Source organism: Salvelinus namaycush, chromosome 36 (genome assembly GCF_016432855.1).
Source record: "Salvelinus namaycush isolate Seneca chromosome 36, SaNama_1.0, whole genome shotgun sequence".
Lineage (NCBI taxonomy): Eukaryota > Metazoa > Chordata > Actinopteri > Salmoniformes > Salmonidae > Salvelinus > Salvelinus namaycush.
Window position 1 is genome coordinate 20,192,078 of NC_052342.1, and position 17,842 is coordinate 20,209,919.

A 17,842-nucleotide genomic window follows, 5' to 3' on the forward strand; every position below is an offset into this window, starting at 1 on the left:
TTGATTTATTGTTCGGCATCACTGACTAAGACACTCCAGTCAAATCTAATTGTATTTGTCACATGTTCCGAATGCAAACATGTGTAGTAGACATTACTGTGAAATGCTTACTTATAAGCCCTTAACCAACAACGCAGTTTTAAGAAAAATAAGAGTTAAGAAAATATTTACTAAATAAACGAAATATAAAAGCAACAATAAAATAATAACGAGGCTATATACAGGAGGTACTGGTACAGACCTCTGTTGCTTGATACTCCACAGTGAGACTCACAAGGCTCCGTTTACACTGACGCTTCTACATTTGTATCACAGAGCTGTCTCAACGGTTGTTGCACAATGGATTCTTATGGGAATCTGTACGCACCAAAACGCTTACAGAACAAACTTCATGGCTTATTGCATCTACCTGGTATTATTAAAATGAGTTGCTTAGCATCAACTGTGTCGTTGGATCTGATCATCATTAGATTGCAGCGATGCATCTTTTAACCATCGAATCAATATATGGACACAATCACAGGATACTTATGAATGCCAGGTGTAAACGCCCCGAAACACGCAAGCCTCACACACAGCCTGGTATTATACACAGAGACAAGGCAACATCAGTGTTATACTGTAGTAACAGGGTTTTATTTGGCCATACATCTCATATGTTGAATCAATAATATACAGAATATATACAAATGCTACCGCACAGTCCGGGTTGAGTTTTCTTCATTCTTGCAGTGAACAGAGGTTGGCAGTGCATCATTTGCCTCCGTTCATCAGTGTCATGGATGGATCCTGTCAATCTCCCACACACACACCACCTGCAGGGGAGGGTCGGGGTACCTGGTGTTACTATGGCAACAGCTCCCCCTCTCTGTCCACCCATCCACTGTCCAAGTCGGATGATCTTTCTGTCCTTCTCATCTGCGCCAGTACTGAGGAGAGATAGGAGACAGACAACACCGTTAGCCGACACACTAGTCATGTAGACGCTTAACACATGTAAACACAAATAAATATTTACCAACCCATAACACCTAAACATCATTCCTCAAACATACCTCATTTGCACACACTGTATATAGACTTTTTCTCTATTGTGTTATTGACTGTATGTTTGTTTATTCCATGTGTAACTCTGTGTTGTTTGTGTCGCACTGCTTTGCTTTATCTTGACCAGGTCACAGTTGTAAATGAGAACTTGTTCTCAACTAGCCTACCTGGTTAAATAAAGGTGAAATAAATAAAAATAAAAAATAAACTTGTAAAAGTACCTCAAACCAGGTAGTCATTGTTGTAAAAATAGAATTTGTTCTTAAAGGCTATTAAGGACACATACATTTACACTGCTACAGAAAAGGTCAGTATATTTGTCCCAGTTTTGATATACAATGAACTTCGGTTGTGACACACACACACACCTGGGCAAACTTGTGTATCTGCTCTACCACGGCAGCAAACAGAGCCCCCACGCTCTCATCAATCAGACTCTGCATGTAGTGAACGGCCTCCTCGTCCGACAGGTCCAATCGGAACTTGTCCTGCACCTGGAGGGGGAGGAGACAGAATGTTCAGGCGAGAGATAAATCCTTGTTCAATACATTCATTGGGTTTGTTCTTTCATGTGGAGACACGTAAAATCCACACACAAGTGTACATTACAGTATGTCTGCAGAGTGAAAAACACACACAGTATTTCCCACCCACCTTCTTAACAGTCTTGTCAGGCTCCAGGGCGATGTCAGGAATGTTGGTGTCCACCATGAGAGAGAACAAATTCAGGATGAGGTTAGAGTACCTGGAGAGAGAGACAAGAAAGAGGGAGAGAAATGAAAAAGGTTCATCACAGATGATATAATTGTGTGTGTGTATACTGTGTGTGTGTATACTGTGTGTGTGTGTATACTGTGTATACTGTGTGTGTGTATACTGTGTGTGTGTATACTGTGTGTGTGTATACTGTGTATACTGTGTGTGTGTATACTGTGTGTGTGTATACTGTGTGTGTGTATACTGTGTGTGTGTATACTGTGTATACTGTGTGTGTGTATACTGTGTGTGTGTATACTGTGTGTGTGTATACTGTGTGTGTGTATACTGTGTGTGTGTATACTGTGTGTGTCCTACCTCCTGAGGTGAAGGAAGGCTGTGTAACACTGTTTCCTGAACTCCTGGTACTGTTCACTCTGCATGCCACCCATCCCCTCCACCATCTCCTTACTCAGCTTCATGGGGGGAGGCAGGGGCTTGGGGTCACGACCCAGGATGTAGCCAAAGTCTATGTGGAATAACTTTCCTGAAATAGGAAGATGGAAAGGTATTCAATCAATGAAATGTATTCATAAAGCCCTTTTTACAACAGCAGTTGTCACAACGTGTATTTAGTCATGCAGAACAGAGTAGAGTAGCTTTTGAAGGAAAGAACTAGTGATCAGACAATGTATGGTACAAATCCAACCACACATAATTCATATAGACTCACCAGTCTTTGTGAGGAGCAGGTTGTCCAAGTGTCTGTCTCCCACTCCCAGGATGTATGTGATGACACAGTAACCAGCTGGAAAAAGAATGACAAAACAGACATCTCTGTAGTCATCCAAAAACACACATTAGGATGATGAAAACAGAGGGCACCATGCCAACTCGTTGAATGGCCTACTTCTTGAAGTTCTATTTTGGAAAGAAATGTTGTTTTACCCTGAAAGGCGCAGTAGGCAGCTTTTTGTGCGACCCACCAAATTCACATAGAAATGTGAGTTCTTAATCTGTCATTCTCATTGACAGCAAGTCAGAAGCGGTATATCCGTTCTATGTGCACTATTTCTATGCTTCTCTTAATTTTCGTTTTTCTGTCAGCTTTGTACACCAGCTTCAAAAAGCTGCAAAAATGTTAGGTTATTGAAAATATATTTCACAGAGATTTAGATGGTACAATGATTCTCTACACTATGCTTGTTTTGTCACCAACTGAAATTAAGCTAAACATTCACATTTTTGCAACCAGGAAATGGCGGAGCGATTTCTGCATACTGTATCTTTGAGTGTGTGTACATTACTGCATTTAAACGTGGGATATTGTTTTTCAACAGGAAAAGTTTTTAAAAATTGCTGGAGTGCGTCTTTAATGTCAACCACACCAAGGCCTGGGATTGGTCCGAGAAAGTGAGGTGGGAGGGTGTTAGTAGCAGTAGACTCACCACAGCTCTTGACGTAGGTGTCCATCACCTCAGAGCTGATGCCATAGGGCCCCTTATCACTGGGGGCGTGTTTTCTGAAGAAACTCTAGAGAGACACAGTACAAAAGGAGAGAAAAGATAGAGTCTTACACATTACACACTATCACTTATAAGAAGCTACGGCAGACATGATATCACAAGACAGGACTACCGACATGATATCACAAGACAGGACTACCGACACAGACATGATATCACAAGACGGGACTACCGACACAGACATGATATCACAAGACGGGACTACCGACACAGACATGATATCACAAGACGGGACTACCGACACAGACATGATATCACAAGACGGGACTACCGACACAGACATGATATCACAAGACGGGACTACCGACACAGACATGATATCACAAGACGGGACTACCGACACAGACATGATATCACAAGACAGGCCTACCGACACAGACATGATATCACAAGACGGGACTACCGACACAGACATGATATCACAAGACGGGACTACCGACACAGACATGATATCACAAGACAGGCCTACCGACACAGACATGATATCACAAGACAGGCCTACCGACATGATATCACAAGACAGGACTACCGACACAGACATGATATCACAAGACGGGACTACCGACACAGACATGATATCACAAGACAGGACTACCGACACAGACATGATATCACAAGACAGGACTACCGACACAGACATGATATCACAAGACGGGACTACCGACACAGACATGATATCACAAGACGGGACTACCGACACAGACATGATATCACAAGACAGGCCTACCGACACAGACATGATATCACAAGACAGGCCTACCGACATGATATCACAAGACAGGACTACCGACACAGACATGATATCACAAGACGGGACTACCGACACAGACATGATATCACAAGACGGGACTACCGACACAGACATGATATCACAAGACGGGACTACCGACACAGACATGATATCACAAGACGGGACTACCGACACAGACATGATATCACAAGACGGGACTACCGACACAGACATGATATCACAAGACAGGCCTACCGACACAGACATGATATCACAAGACAGGCCTACCGACATGATATCACAAGACAGGACTACCGACACAGACATGATATCACAAGACGGGACTACCGACACAGACATGATATCACAAGACAGGACTACCGACACAGACATGATATCACAAGACAGGACTACCGACACAGACATGATATCACAAGACGGGACTACCGACACAGACATGATATCACAAGACGGGACTACCGACACAGACATGATATCACAAGACAGGCCTACCGACACAGACATGATATCACAAGACAGGCCTACCGACATGATATCACAAGACAGGACTACCGACACAGACATGATATCACAAGACGGGACTACCGACACAGACATGATATCACAAGACGGGACTACCGACACAGACATGATATCACAAGACGGGACTACCGACACAGACATGATATCACAAGACGGGACTACCGACACAGACATGATATCACAAGACGGGACTACCGACACAGACATGATATCACAAGACGGGACTACCGACACAGACATGATATCACAAGACAGGCCTACCGACATGATATCACAAGACAGGACTACCGACACAGACATGATATCACAAGACGGGACTACCGACACAGACATGATATCACAAGACGGGACTACCGACACAGACATGATATCACAAGACGGGACTACCGACACAGACATGATATCACAAGACGGGACTACCGACACAGACATGATATCACAAGACGGGACTACCGACACAGACATGATATCACAAGACAGGACTACCGACATGATATCACAAGACAGGACTACCGACACAGACATGATATCACAAGACAGGCCTACCGACACAGACATGATATCACAAGACAGGACTACCGACACAGACATGATATCACAAGACAGGACTACCGACACAGACATGATATCACAAGACAGGTCTACAGACACAGACGTGCACAGAGTGAAGATGGTAGACAAACATCTTGTATACGATACAATGGTAAATAGGCTCTTAGACAGAAATATCTTGATCTCCTACCTGGATGTTTCCTTCAGTGGCCAGGACCTCAGCCACAGGCACCGACTGGACAAACTGCATGAACCCTAAAGGAACAACAGCACCCAGATCAGAGGTTAAAGGTCAGAAGTCACTTCCTGAGACAGTATTCGATCTTACATCATTGGTGCTCACCATGCTTGGTGCTTGTGGCCAGCACTTTGTAAGGCGTCAACTTCAGGTCTAGATTCTCTTTCCTCAGCAGCTGAGATCATTTCCATCAGATTTCCATTAACAGAACACAGAGCCACTTAACCTTCTGAGTCAGGATAAAATAAACAGCAGTCTGTTTGGCAGTAATGTTTGTTTCTGACCTTGTCCATAATAATACAGTATTATGTTTATATGATATGATAATAATATGTTGATAATATTGTAATAATAGGTTTATATGGTAATAATACGTAACTTTCTGACCTTGTCCAAGAGAGAGATGATCTGTAGGATGAGCTGGTCTTGTCTCAGGTCGTCTCCGTGTTTAAAGATGACAGGATACATCTTCCCCTCCTCAGCCTTGAAGATCAGCTTGGCTGGCATCAGAGCACTCTATAATACACAGAGATACAGTGACGAGACTACAGAAACACATAAAGGTACATTATCACGTACCCATTACACTATCACACAGCAAGCATTGTCTATGTATGGCCCAAACACGACTACTACACACTAATCCGGGGGAGAGGTAGAGGTGGAGCAGGAATAAAAGATGAGAGGGAGGAGAAAGAAGAGGTTGAGAGGGAGGAGAAAAGAAGAGGTTGAGAGGGAGGAGAAAGAAGAGGTTGAGAGGGAGGAGAAAGAAGAGGTTGAGAGGGAGGAGAAAGAAGAGGTTGAGAGGGAGGAGAAAGAAGAGGTTGAGAGGGAGGAGAAAGAAGAGGTTGAGAGGGAGGAGAAAGAAGAGGTTGAGAGGGAGGAGAAAAGGAGAAGAGCAAGTGAGGAAGAGGAAGAAGAAGAGATAGGAGGTTGAGAGGACGGAGGGATGGAAGGTGATGTACCTTGAATACCGTGATGTACCGTGCGTGCGTGCGTGCGTGCGTGCGTGCGTGCGTGCGTGCGTGTGCGTGATAAATCTCCCATACCTTCTTCTTGCGGTTGCCGCTCTCTCTCTGCACGGCCTTCATCAGCTGTACCAGTCTCTCCACAAACGTCTGCTGGGACGCCAGGAGAGATCGCATCACCCTCACACTCTTATCACCCTGAAGAGAGAGAGATAGAGGGAAGGGGTCAAATGAAAGAGAGGAGGAAATTAGTTATACTCAAGGTAACCAATCATAAACACTCCAGTGTTTCTTCAACATGCTGTGCTGTATCACTCACTGCACATGCAAATTCATAGTGCTGAACTTTCACATTACAAACTGCAAGGTGAAGTAAAATAGGAGTTGTGAAAGACAGACCTTGAGCAGTGCTTGGCTGAACCTCCCGATGACATTGAGGTACATATTGTGGGTCTTCAGGTCTCTCTGCTGGGTGTCCTGGTCTTCACACTCCACTATTACATACCTGAAAGGGTACACACAGATTTAACACACGCACACACGTAGGCTACATACAGTTGAAGTCGGAAGTTTACATACACTTAGGTTGGAGTCATTAAAACTTGTTTTTCAACCACTCCACAAATTTCTTGTTAACAAACTATAGTTTTGGCAAGTCGGTTAGGACATCTACTTTGTGCATGACACAAGTAATTTTTCCAACAATAGTTTACAGACAGATTAATTCACTGTATCACAATTCCAGTGGGTAAGAAGTTTACATACACTAAGTTGACTGTGCCTTTAAATAGCTTGGAATATTCCAGAAAATTATATCATGGCTTTAGAAGCTTCTGATAGGCTAATTGACATCATTTGAGTCAATTGGAGGTTTACCTGTGGATGTATTTCAAAGCCTACCTTCAAACGCAGTGCCTCTTTGCTTGACATCATGGGAAAATCAAAAGAAATCAGCCAAGACCTCAGAAAAAGAACTGTAGACCTCCACGAGTCTGGTTCATCCTTGGGAGCAATTTCCAAACGCCTGAAGGTACCACGTTCATCTGTACAAACAATAGTACGCAAGTATAAACACCATGGGACCACGCAGCCGTCATACCGCTCAGGAAGGAGACACATTCTGTCTCCTAGAGATGAACATACTTTGGTGCAAAAAGTGCAAATCAATCCCAGAACAACAGCAAAGGACCTTGTGAAGATGCTGGAGGAAACAGGTACAAAAGTATCTATATCCCCAGTAAAACGAGTCCTATATCGACATAACCTGAAAGGCCGCTAAGCTAGGAAGAAGCCACTGCTCCAAAACCACCATAAAAATGCCAGACTACGGTTTGCAAGTACACATGGGGACAAAGATCGTACTTTTTGGAGAAATGTCCACTGGTCTGATGAAACCAAAATAGAACTGTTTGGCCACAATGACCATCGTTATGTTTGGAGGAAAATGGGGGAACGCTTACAAGCCGAGGAACACCATCCCAACCGTGAAGCGCGGTGGTGGCAGCATCATGTTGTGGGGGTGCTTTGCTGCAGGAGGGACTGGTGCACTTCACAAAATAGATGGCATCACGAGGAAGGAAAATTATGTGGATATATTGAAGCAACATCTCAAGACATCAGTCAGGAAGTTAAAGCTTGGTTGCAAATGGGTCTTCCAAATGGACAATGACCCCAAGCATACTTCCAAACCTGTGGCAAAATAGCTTAAGGACAACAAAGTCAAGGTATTGGAGCGGCCATCACAAAGCCCTGACCTCAATCCCATAGAAAATGTGTGGGCAGAACTGAACAAGTGTGTGCGAGCAAGGAGGCCTGCAAACCTATCATATTACACTGTTAGAACACAGTAATGATAAACAATTCTATATATTAAAAATGATCTAAATGCAGAAGGTCAACAAATTCTGAACTGGAACATTTACCTGACCTGTTTTTGAAAGAACACACACATTTCTGTTTCATGTTTTAAAATATTTCCTGTTTTCGTGCCTAAAGGTCTACTCTACAAAGCCAGTCGTCCACCCTTACAGACCCCCCTCTCACCTGTCCAGGTCCCCCAGGTTGGAGCTCTCTCCCAGGCCTTGGCTGTCCCTCTTGCTGCCTGGCTCCAGCCCGCCCTGGATGTCAGTGAAGATCTCGTATTTCAGAGCCTGGACCAGCTGGAGAAGGTACATCAGCAGATCCTGGAGCACAGGGGGAGAGACGTTGGTGTTAGTGTGTGTGTACATACTGCATATGTATGGCTCTGCTGTGTCACTCTACAAACACACACACACCCCACCCCACCTCCAAACACCTCAACACACTCCCCCAACTCCCACATACCTCGTCGTCGGCCTGCTGCAGCCTGGTCACAGCGTAGCGTCGTACGGTGGGGTTGGTAAACTGGGAGGAGAGCAGCTCCAGGGAGTCCTCTACGTCCATGGGCCTCCATTTCCCCAGCAGCTCAAGGTCCTGCTTAGCCTCCCCGGGCAGGGCCCAGTTCACACACTTCAGGAACTTAGTCAGCGCCTGGAGGGGGACAGGGGAAAGGAGAGAGATGAGGGGAGGAGCGCTTCGCTAATTAGCTTCTTAGACCAGTGCGTTAACAGAGATGGAATGTCCTTGAGTGTTGTGGTGAAAATAGGGCTCTGGATTTTTCCTGACCACGTGACTTGACCAGGAACAACTCTGGGCCCTTTACTGGGACCATGCTTAAACTAGGATGGTTTCCTGGTCAGGAAAACTCAGGGCCCTAGATGCTGTCCAACTTTGTTTCCGTTTTTGTAGGGAAAAATATATAAATATATTCTGCTGTAAACACACAAACACTGTCCATGTGTCCGCACACTTTACACTCAAAGAAATGGCCCATGGGACAATAAAAGGTGTTGAAGCATAGCAGGATATACACCTTCTCCTGAGTGGTGAGGTAGTAACGGAACTTCCACACCAGGTCCTGTTCCTCAGAGCTCAGCTGCTTCGTTGGGGGGTAATTCACTATGACCTGTAGACAGACAGAGACAGACACACACACGGTTGAGTCTACTGCTAACATCAGACACATTCACATCGCGAACACACACACACACACGTGGTTGTTGTCGAGTAACAGTACTGACGTTGAGCTGGTCTCGTGTGGCAGCGTTAGGCTTTAGGTCGTGGTCTGACGGTCCGCACCGTAGGCTACGGGCTAGCTTATGGTGTTTGCTCTCCACAAGGTTCTCCTATAGCAGGGAAAGAATCAATACAATGCATTCAACTCAATACATGATCAATATGTCGATAAGTGAACGTCTCCCTTTGTGTGTGTGTTTCTCACCATGCACATCTGAGGGTCGGGGACTTTGACGATGTCAGCGCTGGTGAGCACAGGTGAGGCGTCATCTCCATCCTGGAAGGGGAGGAGTTCAAGTCAATCAGCTACCACATCACCATGGCCATCAACCAATCAATAATCCCTTTCAGAACTACCACAACATTTTAATGCCACAAAAACATAATACCAACCGTGTGTGTGTGTGTATACAGTACCTACCTTCTCATAATAGACAATACTGTACTCTGGCTTTTCACCAGTTTTGACACGAGGAAACTCCACCATTAGGTACATGAAGTTGGAACTGCGTTTTTCCCTCTGTGGGAACACAAACATACGACTGACTTTTGATAGAGGAAGATAACACAACAGTGTAGAGAAAGGAGAGATTAATATCTTTACATATTCACACGCAAAAGCATTTGTGATGGATGGGGTCTGACCCAACTGATTGTAAGTGTATGATGCAATATATGATTTATAGTGATTGAAAGAACTGACACCAGATCCTCTAACTCACCTCATTGATCATCTCTATTTCTCTGAAGGTGAGGCGGTCCAACCAGTCTACCTTCACCATGTGACCCTGCCGGTGAGCCTTGGTCAGCTAGAAGGAGAGAATGAAGAGAGGTAGAGGGAGAGGAACGGAGGAAAAGAAAGACGGAGCAGTGGAGGAAAGATGTAGTGAGATTAGGAATAGAGGATGCAACAGAGGTGTAGCAGAGATGTGCAGAGCTAGCTCGGCCAATCAGAGCGCAGTTTGGGTGCAGCGGCCAATCCAGCGCAACGGAGGTACGGAACAGAAACTCAGCTCAGCGTCAGTGTATGTGTCCGGGGCATACAAGAACACCATTCACCAGGGCTGTTAGAACTCACCGGGAACTTGGTACAGTTCATTTTCACTATTTACAATCAGTCTACACACTCGTGGGTCTACAGTGCCTTCCAAAAGTATTAACACCCCTTGACTTTTTGTTGTTGTGTTACAGCCTAAATTTAAAATGGATTCAATTGAGAATGTCACCGGTCTACACACAATACCCTATAATGTCCCCAAAAAACTTTTTTTACAAATTAATAAAAAATGTAAAGTATGCAGTCAATAAGTTTTCAACCCCTTTGTTATGGCAAGCCTACATAAGTTCAGGAGTAAAAATGTGTTTAACAAGTCACAATAAGTTGTAGGGACTCACTCTGTGTTCAATAATAGTATTTAACATGATTTCTGTACCCCACACACAAATCTGTAAGGTCCCTCAGTCGAGCAGCGAATTTCAAACACAAATTCAACCACAAAGACCAGGGAAATTTTCCTATGCCTCACAAAGTAGGGCACCTATTCGTAGATGGGTCAAACAAAAATAAAAAAGCAGACAATGAATGAGCATGGTGAAGTTATTAATTACTCTTTGGATGGTGTATCCCTACAAAAATACAGGCGTCCTTCCTCAGTTGCCGGAGAGGAAGGGAACCGCTCACGGAATTTCACTATGAGTCCAATGGTGACAGAGTTTAATGGCTGTTATAGGAGAAAACTGAGGATGGATCAACAACATTGTAGTTACTCCACAATACTAATCTAAACGACAGAGTGAAAAGAAGGAAGCATGTACAGAATAAAAATATTCCTGTTTGCAATAACGAACTAAAGTAAAACTGAAAAAAAGGCAAAGAAATGTACCTTACGTCCTGAATACAAAGCGTTATGTTTAGGGAAAATCCAAGGGAGATTTTTAGGATAAATAGAAACGGAATAGAGCTAAACACAGGCAAAATCCTGGAGGAAAAGCTGGTTCAGTCTGCTTCCAACAGACACTGGGAGACAAATTCCCCTTTCAGCAGGACAATAACCTAAAACACAAGGCCAAATATACTCTGGAGTTACATACCAAGATGACATTGAATATTCCTGAGTAGCCTAGTTACAGTTTTGACTTAAATCGGCTTGAAAATGGCTGTCTAGCAATGATTAAGAACCAATCTGATAGAGCTTGAATACTTTTTTAATAACAATACCAAATATTGTACAATCCAGGTGTGCAAAGCTCTTAGAGACTTACCCAGAAAGACTCACAACTGTAATGGCTGCCAAAGGTGATTCTAACATGTGGCTGTGAATACTTATGTAAATTAGATATTTAATTTTGAAAAAATATATAAACATGTTTTCACTGTCATTGTTGGGTATTGTGTGTAGATGGGTGAGAAAAAAATATAAATGTATTCAATTCTGAATTCAGGCTGTAACACAACAAAATGTGGAATGAGTCAAGAGGTATGAATACTTTCTGAAGGCACTGTAAAAACTACAAAATGAAAACAAGCACACCAAAGGCTAAAGACACATTTTGTAACGATTGGGATTATTATATTATATGCAAAGGTGGTGCTTCTTAGTTGTTTCTCATGAAAAATGGCAGGGGGGTTGATGTACCATCTTCCTCTCACACACCCACACCCACACACACACACATACACAACAAAAAGTCATCAAGAAGTAGCTATTGGGCCTAATATGTGTACCAACTAAGACCTAGAGAAACACACAGGCCTACACACACATAGGCAAACACACACAGGCAAATACACACACATCCAGCATTCCGACCCTCACTCCTCTCCTTCCAATCCCTAGTACTCACATCACTGAGAAACTCCAGGTCAGAGGGCTGGAATAGACAGTGATTTAGACAGGTCCTGTCACAGGAGTATATCACACGCACACGCACACACACGCACACAGACAGACAAACCTCCAGGGGACCCCTGACCATGTGACTACCTTGGCCAGTCTTCCCATCTGGTCCTCTGCTAGACTGCTGCTGGTCCTACCTGGGGTGCTGGTGGGCTCCCCTCCATCCCCCTCTACCCCAGGCCACACCTTCAGGTCATGCATCCCCTGCCGGAACATTCTGGGAGAGAGGAAGGGGAGATTGAGAGGGGATGTGAGATAGTATCGGTCAGATGGTATCAGTTTTAATAATAGCCACATACTACTAGCATATACACTACTGGTCTAAGTTTTAGAACACCTACTCAGTGAAGACATCAAAACTAGAGGTCGACCGATTAATGAGGGCCGATTTCAAGTTTTCATAACAATCGGTAATCGCCATTTTTGGACGCCGATTATGGCCGATTACATTGCACTCCACGAGGAGACTGCGTGGCAGGCTGACCACCTGTTACGCGAGCGTAGCAAGGAGCCAAGGTAAATTGCTAGCTAGCATTAACCTATCTTATAAAAAACAATCAATATTAACATAACCACTAGTTAACTACACATGGTTGATGATATTACTAGTTTAACAAACTTGTCCTGCGTTGCATATAATCGATGCGGTGCCTGTTAATTTATCATTGAATCACAGCCTACTTCGCCAAACGGGTGATGATTTAACAAAAGCGCATTCACAAAAAAGCACAATTGTTGCACCAATGTACCTAACCATACACATCAATTACTTTCTTAAAATCAATACACAAGTATATATTTTTAAACCTGCATATTTAGTTAAAATAAATTCATGTTAGCAGGCAATATTAACCAGGTGAAATTGTGTCACTTCTCTTGCGTTCAGTGCACGCAGAGTCAGGGTATATGCAACAGTTTGGGCCGCCTGGCTTGTCGCGAACTGTGTGAAGACCATTTTGTCCTAACAAAGACCATAATTAATTTGCCAGAATTTTACATAATTATGACATAACATTGAAGGTTGTGCAATGTAACAGCAATATTTAGACTTAGGGTTGCCACCCGTTCAATAAAATACGGAACGGTTCCGTATTTCACTGAAAGACTAAACGTTTTGTTTTCTAAATGATAGTTTCTGAATTTGACCATATTAATGACCTAAGGCTCGTATTTCTGTGTGTTTATTATAATTAAGTCTATGATTTGATATTTGATAGAGCAGTCTGACTGAGCGGTGGTAGGCTCGTAAGCATTCATTCAAACAGCACTTCGCAATGCTTGAAGCACAGCGCTGTTAATGACTTCAAGCCTATCAACTCCCGAGATTAGGCTGGCAATACTATAGTGCCTATAAGAACATCCAATAATCAAAGGTATATGAAATACAAATGGTATAGAGAGAAAAAGTCCTATAATTCCTATAATAACTACAACCTAAAACTTCTTAACTGGGAATATTGAAGACTCATGTTAAAAGAAACCACCAGCTTTCATATGTTCTCATGTTCTGAGAAAGGAACTTAAACGTTAGCTTTTTTACATGGCACATATTCCACTATCACTATTCCACTTCTCCAACACTGTGTTTTTGCATTATTTAAACCAAATTGAACAAGTATCATTTATTTGATATTAAGTAGATTTTATTTATGTATTATATTAAGTTAAAATAAAAGTGTTCATTCAGTATTGTTGTAATTGTCATTATTACAAATATATATATAAAAATTGGCCGATTAATCGGTATGGGCTTTTTTTGATCCTCCAATAATCGGTATCGGCGTTGAAAAATCTAAGTCGGTCGACCTCTAATCAAAACTATTAAATAACACATATGGAATCATGTAGTAACCAAAAAAAGTGTGGAACAAATGAAAACATATTTTATATTTGAGATTCTTCAAATAGCCACCATTTTCCTTGACAGCATTGCACACTCTTGGCATTCTCGCAACCAGCTTCACCTGGAATGCTTTTCCAACAGTCTTGAAGGAGGTCCCACATATGCTGAGCACTTATTGGCTGCTTTTCCTTCACTCTGTGGTCCGACTCATCCCAAACCATCTCAATTTGGTTGAGGTCGGGGGATTATGCAGGCCAGGTCATCTGACGCGGCACTCCATCACTCTCCTTCTTGGTAAAAAAGCCCTTACACAGCCTGGAGGTGTGTTGGGTCATTGTCCTGTTGAAAAGCAAATGATATCCCCACTAAGCCCAAACCAGATGGGATGGCGTATCGCTGCAGAATGCTGTGGTAGCCATTCTGGTTAAGTGCGCCTTGAATTCTAAATAAATCACAGTGTCACCAGCAAAGCACCCCCACATCATAACACCTCCTCCTCCATGCTTCACGGTGGGAAAATACACATGCAGAGATCATCCATTCTCCCACACCACGTCTCACAAAGACATGGCGGTTGGATCCAAAAATCTCCAATTTGGACTCCAAACCACAGGACACATTTTCAGTAAAAATAAAGAAAAACCCTTGAATGAGTAGGTGTGCTTAAACGTTTGACCGGTAGTGTACAGTCAGCAGTATTCAGTCTGGCTTTTCTGTAACTTCCTATTCATACGCAAAGGATCTAATGTAAAATAGAATAGATAAATTATACACAGACAACACAAATCGTTCATTTTGATTTTGCCAACACAGTACAGTAATATAAAGCATTTGTCCTGTTTGTTGAGATGGACTTGGGACTCACCCATATTTGCCGAAGAGGGTGACGGTGGTTCCCCCCACAGGGGTGGCTCGGCCCGGCCCGTACACATCCCACACCGTTAGGGCCACCTGGGCACTCTGGGGCAGGTCTGGGTACTTCACTGGCAGCCTCAACCACTCATTCCAGCTGGGGAGGGGAGAAGGGGAGAAGGGAAGAGCGAGAGTGAGAAAGAGAGAGAAAGTTTACAGAACAGTTCACAAGGACTATATTATTTTGGATCTATTATAGTGAGATTGGACTACAATGTGAAATACAAAGCCCGACCAGTTCAAAGAGTGGCTCAGAGCATCATTCAACTATCTCATTCAGTCTTTTAAGAGATAATGTCAATTTGGGACACTATATCCTAATAAGGGTGTCACTCACTTCCAGCGGGTGCTGAAGGCCTTGTAGGAGGTGCGTACGGGCAGCGCCAGAGGTTTGCCCTCTACAAACACCCGACAGGTAACATAGAGGTCTGAGCAGCTCTCCTGGTAGAGGCCAGAGAACCGGAGCATGGGATCCTGCAGCAGCGCCTTGTAGCTCTTCTGCTCCCTCTTGCCCTCCAAGCTGCCTCTGTGGAGGGGAGGGAGGGGGGAGAAAGGGAGCGAAGGGGACAGGAGGGAGGAGGAGAGAGGGACAAGAGAGATGGGGAGTGAGGGACAAGAGGGAGAAAGGGACAGGAGGGGGGGGGGGGGGGGGGAGGGACAAGAGGGAGAAGGGGACAGGAGGGGGAGGGGGATCATGTGAGATTAGAGACAGATGAGGGAGGGGAGTAGTTTGACACCACCACCACAGTTGTCCCTGGTCTTCTTTCCTTTCAGAAGCACAAATATTTCCCTCTGCTTAGCTGAGGTTCTAGAATCTAGAAAAAAGTAGTAGATCAATGTTATATCTAACACTGTGGGTGTCGATTTACGATATATCTATGAATGATCACTTGCAAGAATATTCACATTTGGCTTATTTACTTTCATTGCCACTTGTGATTATATGTGTGCATGCTGCTGTGTTGAGACAACGGTTAACAATCCCCTGACAAATTGTGACAAAATGCATCACAATATTATTCCAGTACATAACGGCCTAACTGGAAGCGCTACACTACATGGTTTGTTGAGAATTATGGACGTTATTTACGGGCCACCACAGCGGAGCCCAGCTCGTTAATAGAAGTCAAGAGAGGAGCACTAAACTGATGAGCCGTCGGAATGTGCATGATGTCAACAAGCGAATTGTGCTCCCAAATAAGAACCCTCACCGGGCACGTTATGGTGCCGTGATATCGGTTGAGTCATGATGTTGCCATGCTCGCTTAGGTAAATAGAAGACAAACAACTAGGTAGAAATGATGTGACTTTTGGGCGAGCGGTGCAATCATTTTTCATCCATGCAAAGTGGCATTAGCTGGTCAACATTGGAGACTCGAGGTCCACGATGTCATTGTTGTCAACATGTTATCAATCAATCGTACGCAGTTAGAAAGCTAGTAGTAGCTAAACTGACTGCTATTGTTTGCTTGACAGCATTATGTAAAACATTTTCTTTGCGCTATACGTTAACTTGCTACTTTAATGTGGCCAGACAGTAACCCAAGTAATAAAACACTAACATTTTCAGTTGAACATTAATATCCAAGTCACAACTGTAGACATAGTTAAACTTGTCTGTGTCCATCTTTCGTCGACTTCGTTATTCATAAATCACAGCGGGAAATTGGATTGTAGCTACTAACTTTAGCCTTCTCACAGACGGTGGGCTCGCTTGCAATGCCTATGTGAAACAACACCATGGGTTACGTTAGCATTCAACTAATAGTCTCTCCACTTGGCAAAAAAAAATACTGAAATACAGTCAGTTTATAAACGAGCAGTCCAATCGAAATGTCAACTTTAATCGTCTCGATTCACGGGAATGACATTATAGCGACAGATGACTTTTCGGACATGATTATGTTTTTTTGTGAGCACCGTAAAGCTGACGTCAGGGAAAAGTAATCGATCTCTATTCCTCTGCTAATAATGGCGTGTGTTGTCAATCGTTGTCTTTTACGGTTGATTTAGCTGGTCTGATGGTTCACTTACTTCCTAAAGAAAGGGAGTTTGGGGGCCAGTTTACTGGATATAATCTTAAAGGCATAGCCAACATAAGTAAATATATGGCATTTGATTTCAATAAAAAACATTTGCAACAAGTGTCTTTTTTTATATAGCTATGTGCAAATTAAATGTTTTACTTTCAACTGAGTTTTCAATTCAAGGTGGCCACAGTTCATTGGCCAGAGTTCATATGTTATGAACTAGCACATCTTTGTAGGGTAGTCTTGACTATGGTTGTTGTTTTGGTGGCAATGGGCATCAAGAAACCAGATTATAATGTACTGGCCAGGCTTCCTCAGTGTAATGTTCTCTGCATTACTGAAGTCCAGGAACTCCAACCGCCTTACCAGAGGTGTATTCATTATGTACACCGTAGCAAAATGTTTCACAACAGAAAACATTTTGCAATGAAAACGAGAGTTTTTATTGAACACATTCAGGTAGGTCCCTCCTTGTTTAGTCCCGTTTGCTTTGGTTCCTAATGACAGTGATGGAGAGTAGTGGAGCTCCCGAGTGGGGCTCCCAAGTGGCGCAGCGGTCTAAGGCACTGCATCTCAGTTCTAGAGGTGTAACTACAGACCCTGGTTCAATTCCAGGCTGTATTACAACCGGCCGTGATTGGGAGTCCTATAGGGCAGTGCACAATTGGCCCAGCATCATCCAGCGTATCATCCAGCGATTATACACTGTTTACCAGGGGGCAGGGCTACCAACGTTAAGGCTAATCTGAAGATGGTGCTGGCTA

General features: G+C 43.5%; 1 protein-coding gene across 1 annotated transcript; it reads right to left on the reverse strand.

Annotated features, from left to right (window-relative positions):
* Positions 1-208: 208 nt before the first annotated feature.
* Positions 209-16,945, reverse strand: LOC120030468 (phosphatidylinositol 3-kinase catalytic subunit type 3). Its single transcript, XM_038975884.1, has 22 exons — positions 16,611-16,945; positions 15,386-15,574; positions 15,002-15,145; positions 12,381-12,510; positions 10,119-10,205; positions 9,818-9,916; positions 9,602-9,673; positions 9,402-9,506; positions 9,194-9,286; positions 8,626-8,811; positions 8,344-8,483; positions 6,700-6,805; positions 6,382-6,498; positions 5,720-5,848; positions 5,438-5,507; positions 5,285-5,349; positions 3,192-3,276; positions 2,477-2,551; positions 2,122-2,290; positions 1,702-1,792; positions 1,416-1,541; positions 209-929 (listed from the first exon to the last, which is right to left on the reverse strand). Exons 1-22 carry the CDS (start codon positions 16,673-16,675, stop codon positions 915-917), a joined length of 2,358 nt encoding a protein of 785 aa, XP_038831812.1. The 5' UTR covers positions 16,676-16,945; the 3' UTR covers positions 209-914.
* Between the last annotated feature and the right edge of the window lie 897 nt (positions 16,946-17,842).